At 33.9% G+C, this 12,770-nt stretch overlaps 1 protein-coding gene across 2 annotated transcripts; it reads right to left on the bottom strand.

The window, feature by feature from the left end:
- Positions 1-2,433: 2,433 nt before the first annotated feature.
- On the bottom strand, positions 2,434-11,915 carry LOC111881093 (protein CHROMATIN REMODELING 5). 2 transcript variants are annotated; one of them, XM_023877499.3, is made up of 30 exons: positions 11,667-11,915; positions 10,580-11,202; positions 10,420-10,487; positions 9,954-10,334; positions 9,617-9,841; positions 9,428-9,511; positions 9,155-9,214; positions 8,959-9,053; positions 8,749-8,800; positions 8,579-8,645; positions 8,326-8,419; positions 8,165-8,252; positions 7,931-8,065; positions 7,446-7,711; positions 7,233-7,326; positions 7,007-7,131; positions 6,869-6,932; positions 6,556-6,774; positions 6,233-6,475; positions 5,933-6,043; positions 5,508-5,594; positions 5,245-5,427; positions 5,066-5,146; positions 4,709-4,960; positions 4,479-4,637; positions 4,224-4,401; positions 3,962-4,143; positions 3,504-3,851; positions 3,313-3,406; positions 2,434-3,236 (listed from the first exon to the last, which is right to left on the bottom strand). In XM_023877499.3, exons 2-30 carry the CDS (start codon positions 11,154-11,156, stop codon positions 2,854-2,856), a joined length of 4,995 nt encoding a protein of 1,664 aa, XP_023733267.1. In that variant the 5' UTR covers positions 11,157-11,202; positions 11,667-11,915; the 3' UTR covers positions 2,434-2,853. The 2 variants fall into 2 exon arrangements, with proteins under 2 accessions (XP_023733267.1, XP_023733259.1); XM_023877491.3 differs by having other exon boundaries at positions 11,732-11,915.
- Positions 11,916-12,770: the final 855 nt, after the last annotated feature.

The following is a 12,770-nucleotide window of genomic DNA, read 5'->3' as shown; positions in this document are numbered from 1 at the left end:
ACCTCATTCAGGCTTCATCTTCCTCCATTCTTGAGTAGCATCATGCCTAGTGTAGACAGTTGGAAGTTCATTGTCATCTTCATCTTCATCTACAAAAACTATTGGACATAACTTGTTCAAAAACTTATCATTGTAGGTTCTTTTGAAGATTATTTTTCTTGATATAACAGAGTCGTCCTCTTCATGTTCACAATTCTCATCATCTTACAAAATTGAGTCAACATCTTCTTCTGAATACTCAAGTTCTTCACTGTTTGGTTCTTCTTTCTCAATCCACTCAATATAGGTTCATTACCGTGGTCAATATACACGTCCACATGTATGTGAGCATTTTCAACCTCAAGAAACTCAGAGTAGTCATATTCATTTTGTAGTGTTTGAACCCCTCACTCGATCTCACTTCGGGTATACATAAATACACATGCTTGCAATGAAAATCGATAAGCTTCTCTAACATATTTGATGAAATCGGAGAAAACAAAATTGTTTGCATCTTTATTCAGTCGTAGTACTTCTGGAGCAAAATACACTAATGGATTAGGCACAAAAGTACCATTATAGTGTACATCGAATTTTGGAAAAGCTTGATTTTCATCCATTGAATCAGAATGGTGTTTTGAGAGAATGGAAGGGTGAGTAATGAGGTACTGATCGAGAACAAAGGATGAGAATGGAACCCTAATTGTTGTTCTTCGTAAATGAGGTTTCTTTGTAAATGAGGGTGGAAGAGGGTAATTCCACGTAATTGCCACGTAACTAATTTGATTTTTCTTAAAATCTCGTAAAACACAAAATGACTTGCATCAACCGGTAATAAGGATTTAATTTACACACAAAAACAAATTCAAGAGGAAAATGTGGACAAAAAAAAGTCAGAGACTAAATGTGTACAAATCCAATAATATGCACATAGCTTGTTCTATTCTACTAGAATCCTTTTTTATTGGGTTGTAATGTAAATAGTTCATGATGGAGCTCGAGTAGAAAGTATTGATTAGGGGCAACGATTTAGGGTTAATGTCAATCAATAAATTGGAACAACTTTGTAAGTATATCTTCGATATCAATATAGAAATTGAAAGGGTCCAATTCGAGCAATTTTTCAATGCAAAAAAAAATTATTGGAACCACAAAACTTATTCGATCCAAAGTGTATCGTGCACGAACCAACCGTCAGTATGATTCTAGAAAAAAATCACAAAAGGGGTATGTTGCTAATAGTTTGAAAGGATTAAGAAACACTGAAATAATGTCCAAACCTAATGATTTAAAACAAAAATAAAGGATCCCAAAAGAAAGAAACATTGTTACAATTGTTTCATAGATCCGAATAAAAAATCCAAATAGTTTTTCAACGAGATAAAAAGGGGTTAAAGACCGCTCAATAAAAAAATATCTTAATTTTATTTCATATATTTAAAAATTATTAAACTTGAGTTATGAGTACAAACGATTTTTTAGTTTTTATAAAATTAAATAAAAATAACTATGAGTTGAATTATAGGCTAATTTCTTTTAGGGATTCATTTACTATTTATTAGAATTTAATCCATAGACAAAACTTCTAATCATTTTTTTCGAGCCGTGCGAGGAGAAAGCTTCATCTACATCTATCCCGATGAGCCGTCTATCGAATCGTTGTAATTAATGTTCGATCCCAAAGAGAATGAAGAGATCTTCAAAAACTTTCCCGTTATTCTCTATTTTTTTTTTTGAAAAGGACACTCAGCCTACAAAAACTATTATAATATTTTAAAAAATGAACAGGTTTTTAAGAAACTTTGCCCTAATCAAACGAAATTCAATTAAATTAGTGAATTAAATTAAGGAAATTAAAACTTAGGGTAATATAGTGATTTCTGTATAATTTTGTATATCTTTTCTTTTCTATATTATGTTTTTTTATTTCCTTTCTTCATAGTTCTATTATTATCTATTTATCATTGCTTTTATAGAATTTTTTTCTAAAGAAAACCTTACAAAATAAAAAATCCTTGCTTACATGGTGGTTTTCAGTCGTGTGTATATATATATATATATATATATATATATATATATATATATATATATATATATATATATTCTTCGGCACCTAGTATAGCAATTTTCATTGTAGCAAAAAAAACTTTTGCATTGATTTTGCTTATTATAGCATCCTACTTTCATTTCTTCTGTTATAAAATTATTTTGAAAAATCTAGTGAATAATACCATCAATACATAAAACAATTTTCACATCTATAATATAATATTCAAATATACAACACCTTAATTAAGAAAAAACTGAAAGTATGACTTAATAGAAAAGGTGAATATCTATCTACAACACAGATATTTGCTACTTAACCCAAATAAAAATTGTAACAATGTTAGTAAAAAGGGTAATAATACACACTGGTCCCACAGCCTCCTGCAATCATACTATAAAAGCTAGTAACATCAAAAAGAGACTGATAATTGGTTAACCAAAAACGTGATAGTATACAATTTCGGAGATAACATAAAACTGTTTACTATATATCTCAAAATGGAGCTACCAAATCCGCGTGAACTACCCAGTACCCACTATATATAAGAGAAAAAGAGATCCAAACCAAGTGCCTACATGTTTACCCAAAAAAAAAAAAATACCAAAAACTCTATGGTTGCACTTGCATCATATTCCATTTACCCTTTGTTTCTCATCGGTTAACCACCACCATCTTTTGGCTTCAGAAAATACTATTTGTATTTCTACGACCCAAAAAGAAGCATAAAAAGGTTTGCAACCAGGGTAGGGTGAGACCAATAATAATAGGAATTTTCTGATATGTAAAAGAAAACAGGTGTAAATTGTAAAATATACGTATATAACTCACGTGAAGCCTCCTTGTCTTTGACCGAAAGCGGGTCGGGTATCAGACGGGGCTGCCCCAAGGATTCCGGTACTTGGGTCGGGTAAACGGGTAGCAAATGGTCTTTGGAAATGGGCGTGGGTGTTTGGGTCGGATTCGGCCCGTCTTCTTCTTTTCCATGCTTCGAATTTTGCAGTGTCGAGGCCTCCTTTGTGGACTAATGTGGATGTGGATGATGATTGGTTGTTATTTCTGAAACCTCCTCTGTTGGTTTCGGAAGGGCCCACTCCTACTCCAGCTGCCAAGCCTTTTTCTTGTTTGAGTTTGGAATAGATTTGTTGAAGCTTGGCACCCGATAGATTTGAGAAGGTTGACACGTAGTTCCATAGACGTGTCGTCATCTCTGAAAATATTTGTTTGTTTGTTATTGTTACACAAGACAAAATAAATAAATATAAAGAAAAAAAAAAGTTGCGTACTTTCTTGTTTATACAGATCCTCCTCATGGTCGATAACAATTTGATCAATTCGTCGCCCGAGAAGCTGCAAATAGTTTCTAATTCTCGAAAGAACCTAAAGAAGACAAATATTTCAGTTAAGTTTCCCAAGCTTTTAAAATTACAATTTAACCCTTAAAGAAAAAAAAAAGGAAAGAGAAATAGGAATGTACCTTTTCCTTAGGAAGATCTGCACTGGTGGTTTGTAAGCGATGAAGGCGCTCAAGTGTCTTTTTTTCTTCAGTCAAGACATCTTCACACCATTCCATCCATTTAACTTCTTTAAACTGTTCATACACTTCTTCAGTGTCTGACATCTCACCTTCCTCTTTAACCAAGGGCTTGTTTTTCTTGCCAGTGCCACGTGTCATTTTCATTTTATTTTTCGGGAGTTTTGTTTCTCCTGGTTTCCACTGTTTGGCTCTAGTGTGAGAAGTTGGGTTGGTGATTGGAAATTGATCTTTTTGCTTTTTAGTGGCCTTTCGACCCCCTTTGGCGTTCCCACCAACAGCCACAAGTTCCTTAAAGCAAACAAACAAAAATCCACTCATATCAAATATTTTTTTTTTTTCCATTTCACTCATATCAAGTATAGGAGCTTGGATAAATCACGTCACCATGCATGACCTACCATTTGAAGAAGTTGAGAAGCTCTTTCTTTTAATTGAGGAGCACGTGGTAGGAAAGTTTCATGGTGTTGAAGTTCCACAGGAGCAATCTTCTTCAAAAGGCCAAGCTTTTCATCCATCCGTATCTTTTCCCAGTTCCCAAATCCATGATAGTGGATCCCTAGTAGCAGTCTTGCATCATCCTCTGAAAAAAAAAACCATAATTGTAATTGTAATTGTAATTCGTGAGAAAAGAAGAAAAAAAAAAGTAAAAGAGAAACTTACTCTGGTTCCAGCCACAACCTTTAGACCAAGTTGCAGGTTTGAGGTACATCAAAGCCTGGAACTGTGAGATTGGATCATTGTAGCGGTTTACGCGTTTTGCAAGGAGTTGAAGTTCTTCCACTCGGTTCAATACATCATCAGCCTTCACAGGAACACCAAAAAAATCCAACAATGGCCCCTAACACATCAAAACAAAATTCATTTCTATTCATGTTGCCTTTCAACTAATGGAGCAATTTAAGAAAGTAAATTAACCTTTGGGTCCATAGTTCCTCCTCCTTTAACTGCTTCTCTGCAACCATCTAATAAAGCATCAAAAAGCTCAACCTGTGCATCTACAGGAGCAGCTTCAACAGATCCACCAACCTCTTCACTTATCATCCTCATTTGGCTATCGTTTCCAAACTTCTTCACCTAAATACAAATACTAAATTAATTGCTCATCTTTATTCACTTCACACACACACACACAGAGAGGGACTCACTGTACGAAAAAAACGTGTAGCATCTCTCTTTGGTAAGGACCCATAAGACCAGGCTCTGACTTGAGCAGAAGCTCCTTCAAGTGGTGGTGGTTGATAAGTAGAATAATCAGGAGCAGCCTTTCTGCGTTTTATTCCTCTCTCTTGTAGTTGTAATTCAACACCTTTCTTTTTCCTTTTGTTATTATTTCTCTCAGATGGGATTGACTCAGCATAACTCTTGCTGTTCCTTGCAGCCCGAGGGGCTAAGGCTTCCTACATTTATTATAATAAATAATCACTTTCTCAAAAAAAAAAAATAATAATAATAATAATAATAATAATAATAATATGTACACACACACACACACCCACACCTACCTCAGCCTGTGAGATGGCATCAGGTTTTATCCAGCGACTCCAAAAACTTCCATCATCTTCAGCAGAGCAGAAATTTGCAACCTGCCAAATCAAATCAGGAAATAAAACCAAATATTATTATTGTAATGTTATCACATGATATAACCTTGGAAAGAAGAGAAATTTTATGATATTCTTGCCTTAAATGCACTTAGTAATTCATGTCCTGCCTCGTCTTCAGCACCTTTCTGTTCAACCTTCTCTGCTCTTTCAAGAATCTCATCAATATCCATGCTTAGAAGCCGTTTTTTGCTTTCTTCCTCATTTTTATCTTCTTTAAACAGTTCCTCAGCTCCAAATCTTAAAATAGCTGATAACTCATTCTGAAACCATAACAAAATAAGACTCCTTAAAATTCATTGGCTTATTTTCATACCACATAATATAATATAATTTACAATACCTTGTCAAATGCACTCCCTTTTTTCGCTTCTTTTTTCTCTAATCTTCCCTCTGCATTTAGTTTCTGAATAACCAAATGGTCAAGTACCTGAAATGAAAAGAACAAATCCAAACATAAGAAAAAAAAAAGCATTTTTGTAGAGCACGCATAGAGCTAGAAAGCAAAAGTGCATATCGACACTTGGAACTTGTTCAAAGGAAAGCTAAATGCAAGAAATGGCAACCTACTTTCAATTACTTGTTTATTATAGCATCCTACTTTCATTTCTTTCCAATTTTTTTCATACTTGGAAAAAATCTACCAAAATTATACCATTTTCTTGCATTCAACCAACCCTTCAAACAAAAATATATTTACAGTTCACATTATGAAAATAATGTATCAATCTAGACTAAATAACAGATTATGCTTAAAAGAGCATATACCATTTTCTTTTTTGCACGTTCCAAGATGTCTTCCTCAACACTCTTGCTTGTCACAAACCTATAAATATTAACAACCTCCTGTTGTCCGATTCTATGAGCTCTGCTCATTGCCTACACAAGATTAACAAGATTTTGGAAATCTTCAAAATGATTAACAAGAAGCATATACAGATAAAGAGAATAACTTAAACATGAGTAAAAAGAAACATAACATATAGTTGCAGAAAACTTTCAAAAAGAGAAAATGTTTGAAATAAGTAAAAAAGAAGCAAGCATAATTATAAATTATAATTTATAAACCTGGAGATCATTTTGAGGATTCCAATCAGAGTCAAAAATGATAACTGTGTCTGCTGTTGCAAGGTTGATACCTAAACCACCAGCACGAGTAGAAAGAAGGAAGCAGAAATCATCACTTCCAGTTGCATTAAAATGCTCCATAGCTTGATGCCTTGCTTCAGCCTTTGTGCTTCCATCAAGTCTCTGATACTTGAATCCTTTAATTGATAGGTATTCTGCTAGAATATCCAACATCTTAACCATCTGCAAATGCAATGCATTCAAATATTAATAATTTGATATAATATACTCATCATGTTGATGTTGTGGAAAAGCATTCATACTTGTGAAAATATTAGAACTCTGTGATTTGTCTGATGAAGTCTGTCAAGAAGCTTGTCAAGGATAACTAGCTTTCCACTGCTAAGAATTACCCTCTCTAGTTTACTGCTGCCACTTATAGCAGAGTCTCCACCATAACCATAACCATGGTCAGCACTTTCAAACAGGAATGGATGATTACAGCATTTTTTTAACTCCACCACAATGTTCAAAAGAGAAACCTCAACATTTGCAAAAGATGAGATTCAAGTCAATATTTAACTAAGAAATTTAATATTTTTCATATTCCTTTTGAAATTTAGTTAAGGCTAAAACCTGATTTCCACGAACACCTTTGTTGAGGTCATGAAAGTTGCGTTCAAGAATCCATTTGTAATACCTGACAAATAAAGTAAACCAGTCAGTTAAGTGGCAAGAATCAAGTAACATGCAGGGGTAGAAATGGAATATTACTGTTTTTGTAAAGGGGACATTTCAACACGGAGAACACGCTCAATCTTTGGGGGCAAGGACTTCTCCACATCCTTTATAACTCTTCGCAGAATGTGGGGCCTCAACTCCATGTGAAGATTTGCAAGCTATACAAAAAGTATAAAATATAATCTCATTTTTTGCCACTTTAACATTTCCCTGGTTTAATAAAAATGCAGAAGAAAGAATGTATAAGCATAATTCACACCTCAATCTCATTGAATGAGCTGAGGTTCTTGTAGTTCTGAACAAATTCATCCTTGCTATTGAATTTATCAGAGTCAAGAAAGTGAAGCAACGCCCTGCAATAACCATTATATAAAAGTATAAATTGTTAAAAAGTTAGGGTTTATTTGAGTGAGAGATGAGATATAAGCTATAGCACTCAGCTCCAATAAAAGATAGATAAAAATTAGCATACCATAGTTCTTCAACACTGTTTTGCAAGGGAGTCCCAGTAATAAGAAGCTTGTTTTTAGTGCTGAATTCTTTGAGTGATGTATATAATGAAGCTTCACTGTTTTTCAATCTATGTGCTTCATCAACCATAAGATAGTTCCACTTAATTGTTGATAGAACCATCTTGTCCTTTAATACAACTTCATATGTAGTTAATAGTGCATCAAACTTAGTAGTCCCACCACTGTGCGTGTTCTTATCTGAGAAAAACTCATACTGCTGACAAACCTGTTATGACCACATGGGAAACACGTGAAAATTTTCAAATAATTAATCTGAGCTACAAGAAATAGCAACCTACTTCCATTGATTTGTTTGTTATATTCTTCCTATTTACCCCTAATACTAAGCAGATAATCAAACTAACAACAGAAGATTCCAGTGGAAATGAATTCCATTCATTTGGCAACAATTGGAATCATGAATTCCAATTGCGAACAAACATACCTCTCGGCTAGCACGAGTCCCAACATATACAATCATGTTCATATCAGGAAGCCATTTTCTGAATTCTTTAGCCCAATTTGACAAAGTTGATAGAGGAACAACAACAAGAAAGGGTCCATGAATTTGTTGTGAGTTCTGTAAAAAAAAAAAAAAAAAAAAAAAAAAAAAACTATTTTTAATCACTTTGTAGAGCAAATTGATAAAAACATGTGAGAAATTAATATATATGAATACCTGTAAGAAACCAAGCATTGAAACAGACTGAACTGTTTTGCCAAGACCCATTTCATCAGCTAATATCACATTTGTATCATTTCTCCAACTGCACTGTGAATATTGTTAATAAGTATAGTTTTAAATAAAACAAATAAAATGGAAGCATCTGTATGACATACCTATTAACAAGAAAATTCAAGCCCTCAAGTTGATAATCTCTTAGTTTCCCACCTTTTAACCAATCAGGTTGTTCATCAAGTTTTCTCAAACTTGCTATAAGAAGAAAAGTAATAATTTAAAAATGTTAGATTGTGTTCTTGATTTAGAGATAATAGTGTCTTTGAAGAAGGAAACTAAATCCTAGATTGTTGTTATGAAATGATAGATAATGAAAACTGCATCTTGAAAGGGAAAAAAAAGTAGAATGCATACCTTTACTCTTTCTTCTTTGGAAATCTACCATTTTTCCATGTGCAGCTGTAACTGCAGCTTCTCGAGCCTACATCCAAATTTAAAAATCAAAAACCAATAATGGAATAAAAAGGGTACCCAAATAATTTTTCTTGAACTGAAAGTGAAACACATTAAGATTACAACATTACCTTGTATTCATCAATTGTTGCTTGTGCAAAAGCAATATCATCAATCTTCTCCCTGAAAATATCATAAATAAATACAACCATGTGATGTGTCTTGTTTTCATTGGGTAGAGAAAAAAATTAGCACAATTGAACCTACTTCTATAAAACCTATAAACATATCATAAAAAATCAAGATTCATAGAATGATAGAAGTTAACTGTGTCCACATACCATGTTGCTTCAGCATAAGAGAGTCCTTGCCACTTAACCAAATACTCTGGCACTTCTGAACTTTTTCCAATTCTATCAGCAATTATTCTCTCAACCTAATTGGTGCAATTTAAAATAAAATAGAAATAAAAACATGTTACATAGAGCAGTGTGAAAGGAGAATAAGGAATGAACCAAATTGCATAAGCTATAAAACCTGACAATTCTGCTTGATAAGATCCAGATCCATCTCCTTGCTAACATCAATGACCTCGATCTAACCAAAAAAAAAGATACAAAATAAGAAAATTCATGTCCATTTGGAAAAAAGAAAAAATAGAATGATAAGACTATAAGTTCTTGATAGCAAAAAATAAATAATCAAGATAGAGCTAAATAAAACAAAACAATCCCATTTGATTTTATTGTAGAAGGGGGAGAAAGAGAAGGAAAAATATTAAGAACATGAAATATACATAGCCACCATTACCTCCTCACGAGATACTGTTCTCCTGTGCCTTATATCCTCCATAACTTTCTTAGTGTAGTTTATAACCTTTTTAAAGCCACTCAGCTGAGCTGACCACAAACAGAAACAAAAATGATTAAAAAGGGAATGATAATGATAACATCATAACATTCACAATGCTAAACAACAATAGAAATATCAAATACTTACATTTTGTAGTTCAGAAAAAGATTTCCATTGACAATGCAAATGTGAGTGGCCTTTCCACTTGATAAAAAACTCAGTATTACTCCAATCTGGCTCCAAGTCAAATAATTGGTTCAACAGTAAAGGCTCTGTGGATTTGTTGGTTTGTGCAGCTTCTTCTGCCATGCCCTTTGGTTGATGCCATAGTACCTTCTCAATCGAATCACCATCTTCCTCTTCCATGTCCTCCTTACCTCAAAAAAGGGTATACAAATTAAGCTTTATGTAAACTATTGCTTATAAATTATAACAAACAACAACACCATATGACTAGTATAATGTATAATGATATAATCCACACCTTGTGGCCCTTTCTCTTGATATCATCATCATGCTCCTCACTTTCACTTTCAACATATGATACTTTCCGCACTGATCTAGTAGAAGTTCTAACTTCATTCATCCTTCCGGAAGCTTTTGTACTTTTCCTTCTTGTACTTTTGAAGTCCTCTTCTAAATCATCATCTGGAGATGAGTCATCTTCATCAAATGAAGCTCTCCCTCTTTTCCTCCTGCCAAAAGATGTAGAAGTAGAAGGTTTGGGTTCTCTACTAGGCTTTCGCTTCTGCCTTTGCATACCACTTGGTTTTTTATAAAAATCATCTTCTGAAATGTCTATTTCATTGTCCTCAGAGTTATCTTCTTCATCCAAATCCTCAGCATCCCAGTCATCATCTTGTACCTTAAGAATTGAAAATGTCATTGTTTACAAACCTAATAACAGATAGGCCAAAATAAAGTACAAATGATTGAAATAAAAGAATAACCTTCTTCCCTCTTCCAACACTTGTGGTGACTAAGTCAGGATCAAAATCTGCATCAGCGGGGTCATCTTCTGCAGTAAATTAAGGAAATGTAAGTCCATATCTTTAAGAGAAGTACACATATTGGAGTAATTTCATAAACATGAATATATCAACAAGTTACCATCTTCTTCCTCCTCATCATCATCTTCAAAATCAGCATCTTCTTCTACGTATGCACCCCGAGATGAATCTTTTGAGTTGAGGTTATTGACAGAAACTACTCGTAGTGGCATTGAATTATAACCACCTGCAGCTGCATTATTTAACAGCTTTGAATCACTTTGGTCATCTCCATCCAACTCATAGTAATCATCAGACAACATCTCATCCACATTTTGACCCTTATTTGCCTTATCCACTTCTGACAAATCATTGCCAGATCCGTTTTCATTGTTGTAAGCAGAACTGCTTTTTGATTCCTCTGTCTGATGCATGGGTTGACAGTCCTTCCAAAATGTTGAGCCCCATCTCCCAGATGTTTTCCTTGTTGTAGTAGCGTTAGAAGCTGTTAAATTCAATAAGCTATCATCATCCTCATCTTCCATCTTTGTTGCAAACCCTTTATCCACACTCGAAGTTGTTTGCAAATCAATGCCTCCTACAATGCTCTCGGCTCTTTCTATAGTTCTACCCTGGCTCTTGTCATTTAAAACATCGTCTGAAACTGTACCATTAGTATAGTTTCTTAAAAAGGCCATTCTGACTGTAACGTCAAACCAAAGTCCTATTCTTCATTCCTTAAACCTATTCACACAATCAAATTTTAAAAGTCAGCATTATGAGCAAAGGATGTAGAATTTATGTCATCCGCAATTAAAGAAAAGGACCAAACGAAGACTTTAATCACATAAAGACTTCATGGATTGTCAGGTGACACTCAAACAAACAGAAAGAAGTAATCAGGAAAATATATCCTAACGTGAATGGCGGTTTAAAAAAGTAAACAGGAGGGAAAGGGCGATCCAGACTATGTGAAAACCCAAAAAAGAGGAATCCAATTCGTCTGGATGCATAAACAATAGATTGCTCACTCTACGTACACGGAGCATCAAAACCATTACAAAAGACATGGCACACATGAAAGTTCCTAAATCTACAAAGAAAAACCCTAAATTAGGTCACGGATAGCAGTTGAGAAACACAATCAACCGATGCGTGAGTGAGAGACTCTTGGATGGTTTTCAAATTCATCATTTGAGATTACTCACATTTGTTACTAACAGAGACTCCATATATTCATATAGATAGACAGATTACGTTTGTGTGTACTCACGTTAGCACGTTAGCAATCGTACTCACTAGGCCGTCGCGGGTAACAAACACGCGCCGGCGGACGTCGGAACAACAGCAAAAACTATTTACCGGTCGATTAGCGTCCGGAGAGGGGGATAAAGAGAGAAAGAATGAAAGAATTTGGGGGAAATTTGAGAAGGGTTGCTTTTGTTTTGTTCATAGAGTTATTTCAACACCAATTTATTTAATATTTTTTTATTTTTATATATATGTATATAAAGCCTTTTAATTGGGGGAGAGGGGAGAGTTAGCGCCTAGACACGATGTGGTCACGTGGCGGTTTTTAGTTCAACGGTGGAGATTACTTGGTCATATTTTGACTTGGGGGTATATGGGATAGGTTAATCTTGAGTTAATTTTAATTTTAATTCTATCTATTTATTGAATTAAATTAAAACTATGGTTTTAAACTTATATATTGAGTAGTAGTTGATTAAAAATTTTAGATTGAAGTAAACACCCATGAATTTCAGGGAGTTAACGTTTCTATTTACTATTATTTTTTTTTAAGTATGTTGCCTAAATAAGTTGGATTGCATTTATATAGTAAATATAGTTGGTATCCAAATTTTAAGAGTTTTTTATCATAATAAGGTGATTGAAAAAAAATATTTACAGTTTTAGTGTATTTAAAAAAAATGTTTATCATATTAGTATTATCTTAAATTAAAAATTAATATTATTGTTAAAAAAAACATGTTCGTGTTTATTACCCCTGGAACAAAGACGTCGATCAGAAAAAATAAATACAATCACATTCATCAAGAATCATCTTGAATCCTCTAAGTCCTTCCATAAAAACCTCAAAATACCTTTCAACTAAGATCTTAATGCATAAAGTCGGGACTTGTATGCATTTACATGACTCAATGGGACCCAATAACCATTCAACTCCATTAAAACTCAACAAGAACATGCATGGACCATATCTAAGCATCAAACAAGCATTTTTATGAACTTATAACCTCAGAACTACTAAGATGGCAACTCAAAGCTCCTAGAGTGGTGTCCAACCATTA

The sequence above is a fragment of the Lactuca sativa genome, chromosome 4 (genome assembly GCF_002870075.4).
Source record: "Lactuca sativa cultivar Salinas chromosome 4, Lsat_Salinas_v11, whole genome shotgun sequence".
In the NCBI taxonomy this organism is placed as follows: Eukaryota; Viridiplantae; Streptophyta; class Magnoliopsida; order Asterales; family Asteraceae; genus Lactuca; species Lactuca sativa.
This window is presented reverse-complemented; position numbering and strand designations above follow the sequence as displayed.

Bases quoted from the DNA above. Each gene is read 5' to 3' on its own strand.
- LOC111881093 (XM_023877499.3), bottom strand. From the start codon at position 11,156: ATGGCCTTTTTAAGAAACTATACTAATGGTACAGTTTCAGACGATGTT. The intron at 9,512-9,616 runs GTAAGTATTTGA...TGGTCAGCTCAG, and splicing joins CTTTTTCTGAACTACAAAAT to CTGAGTGGCTTTAAAAAGGT. The intron at 4,402-4,478 runs GTTAATTTACTT...TTGATGTGTTAG, and splicing joins GAGGAACTATGGACCCAAAG to GGGCCATTGTTGGATTTTTT.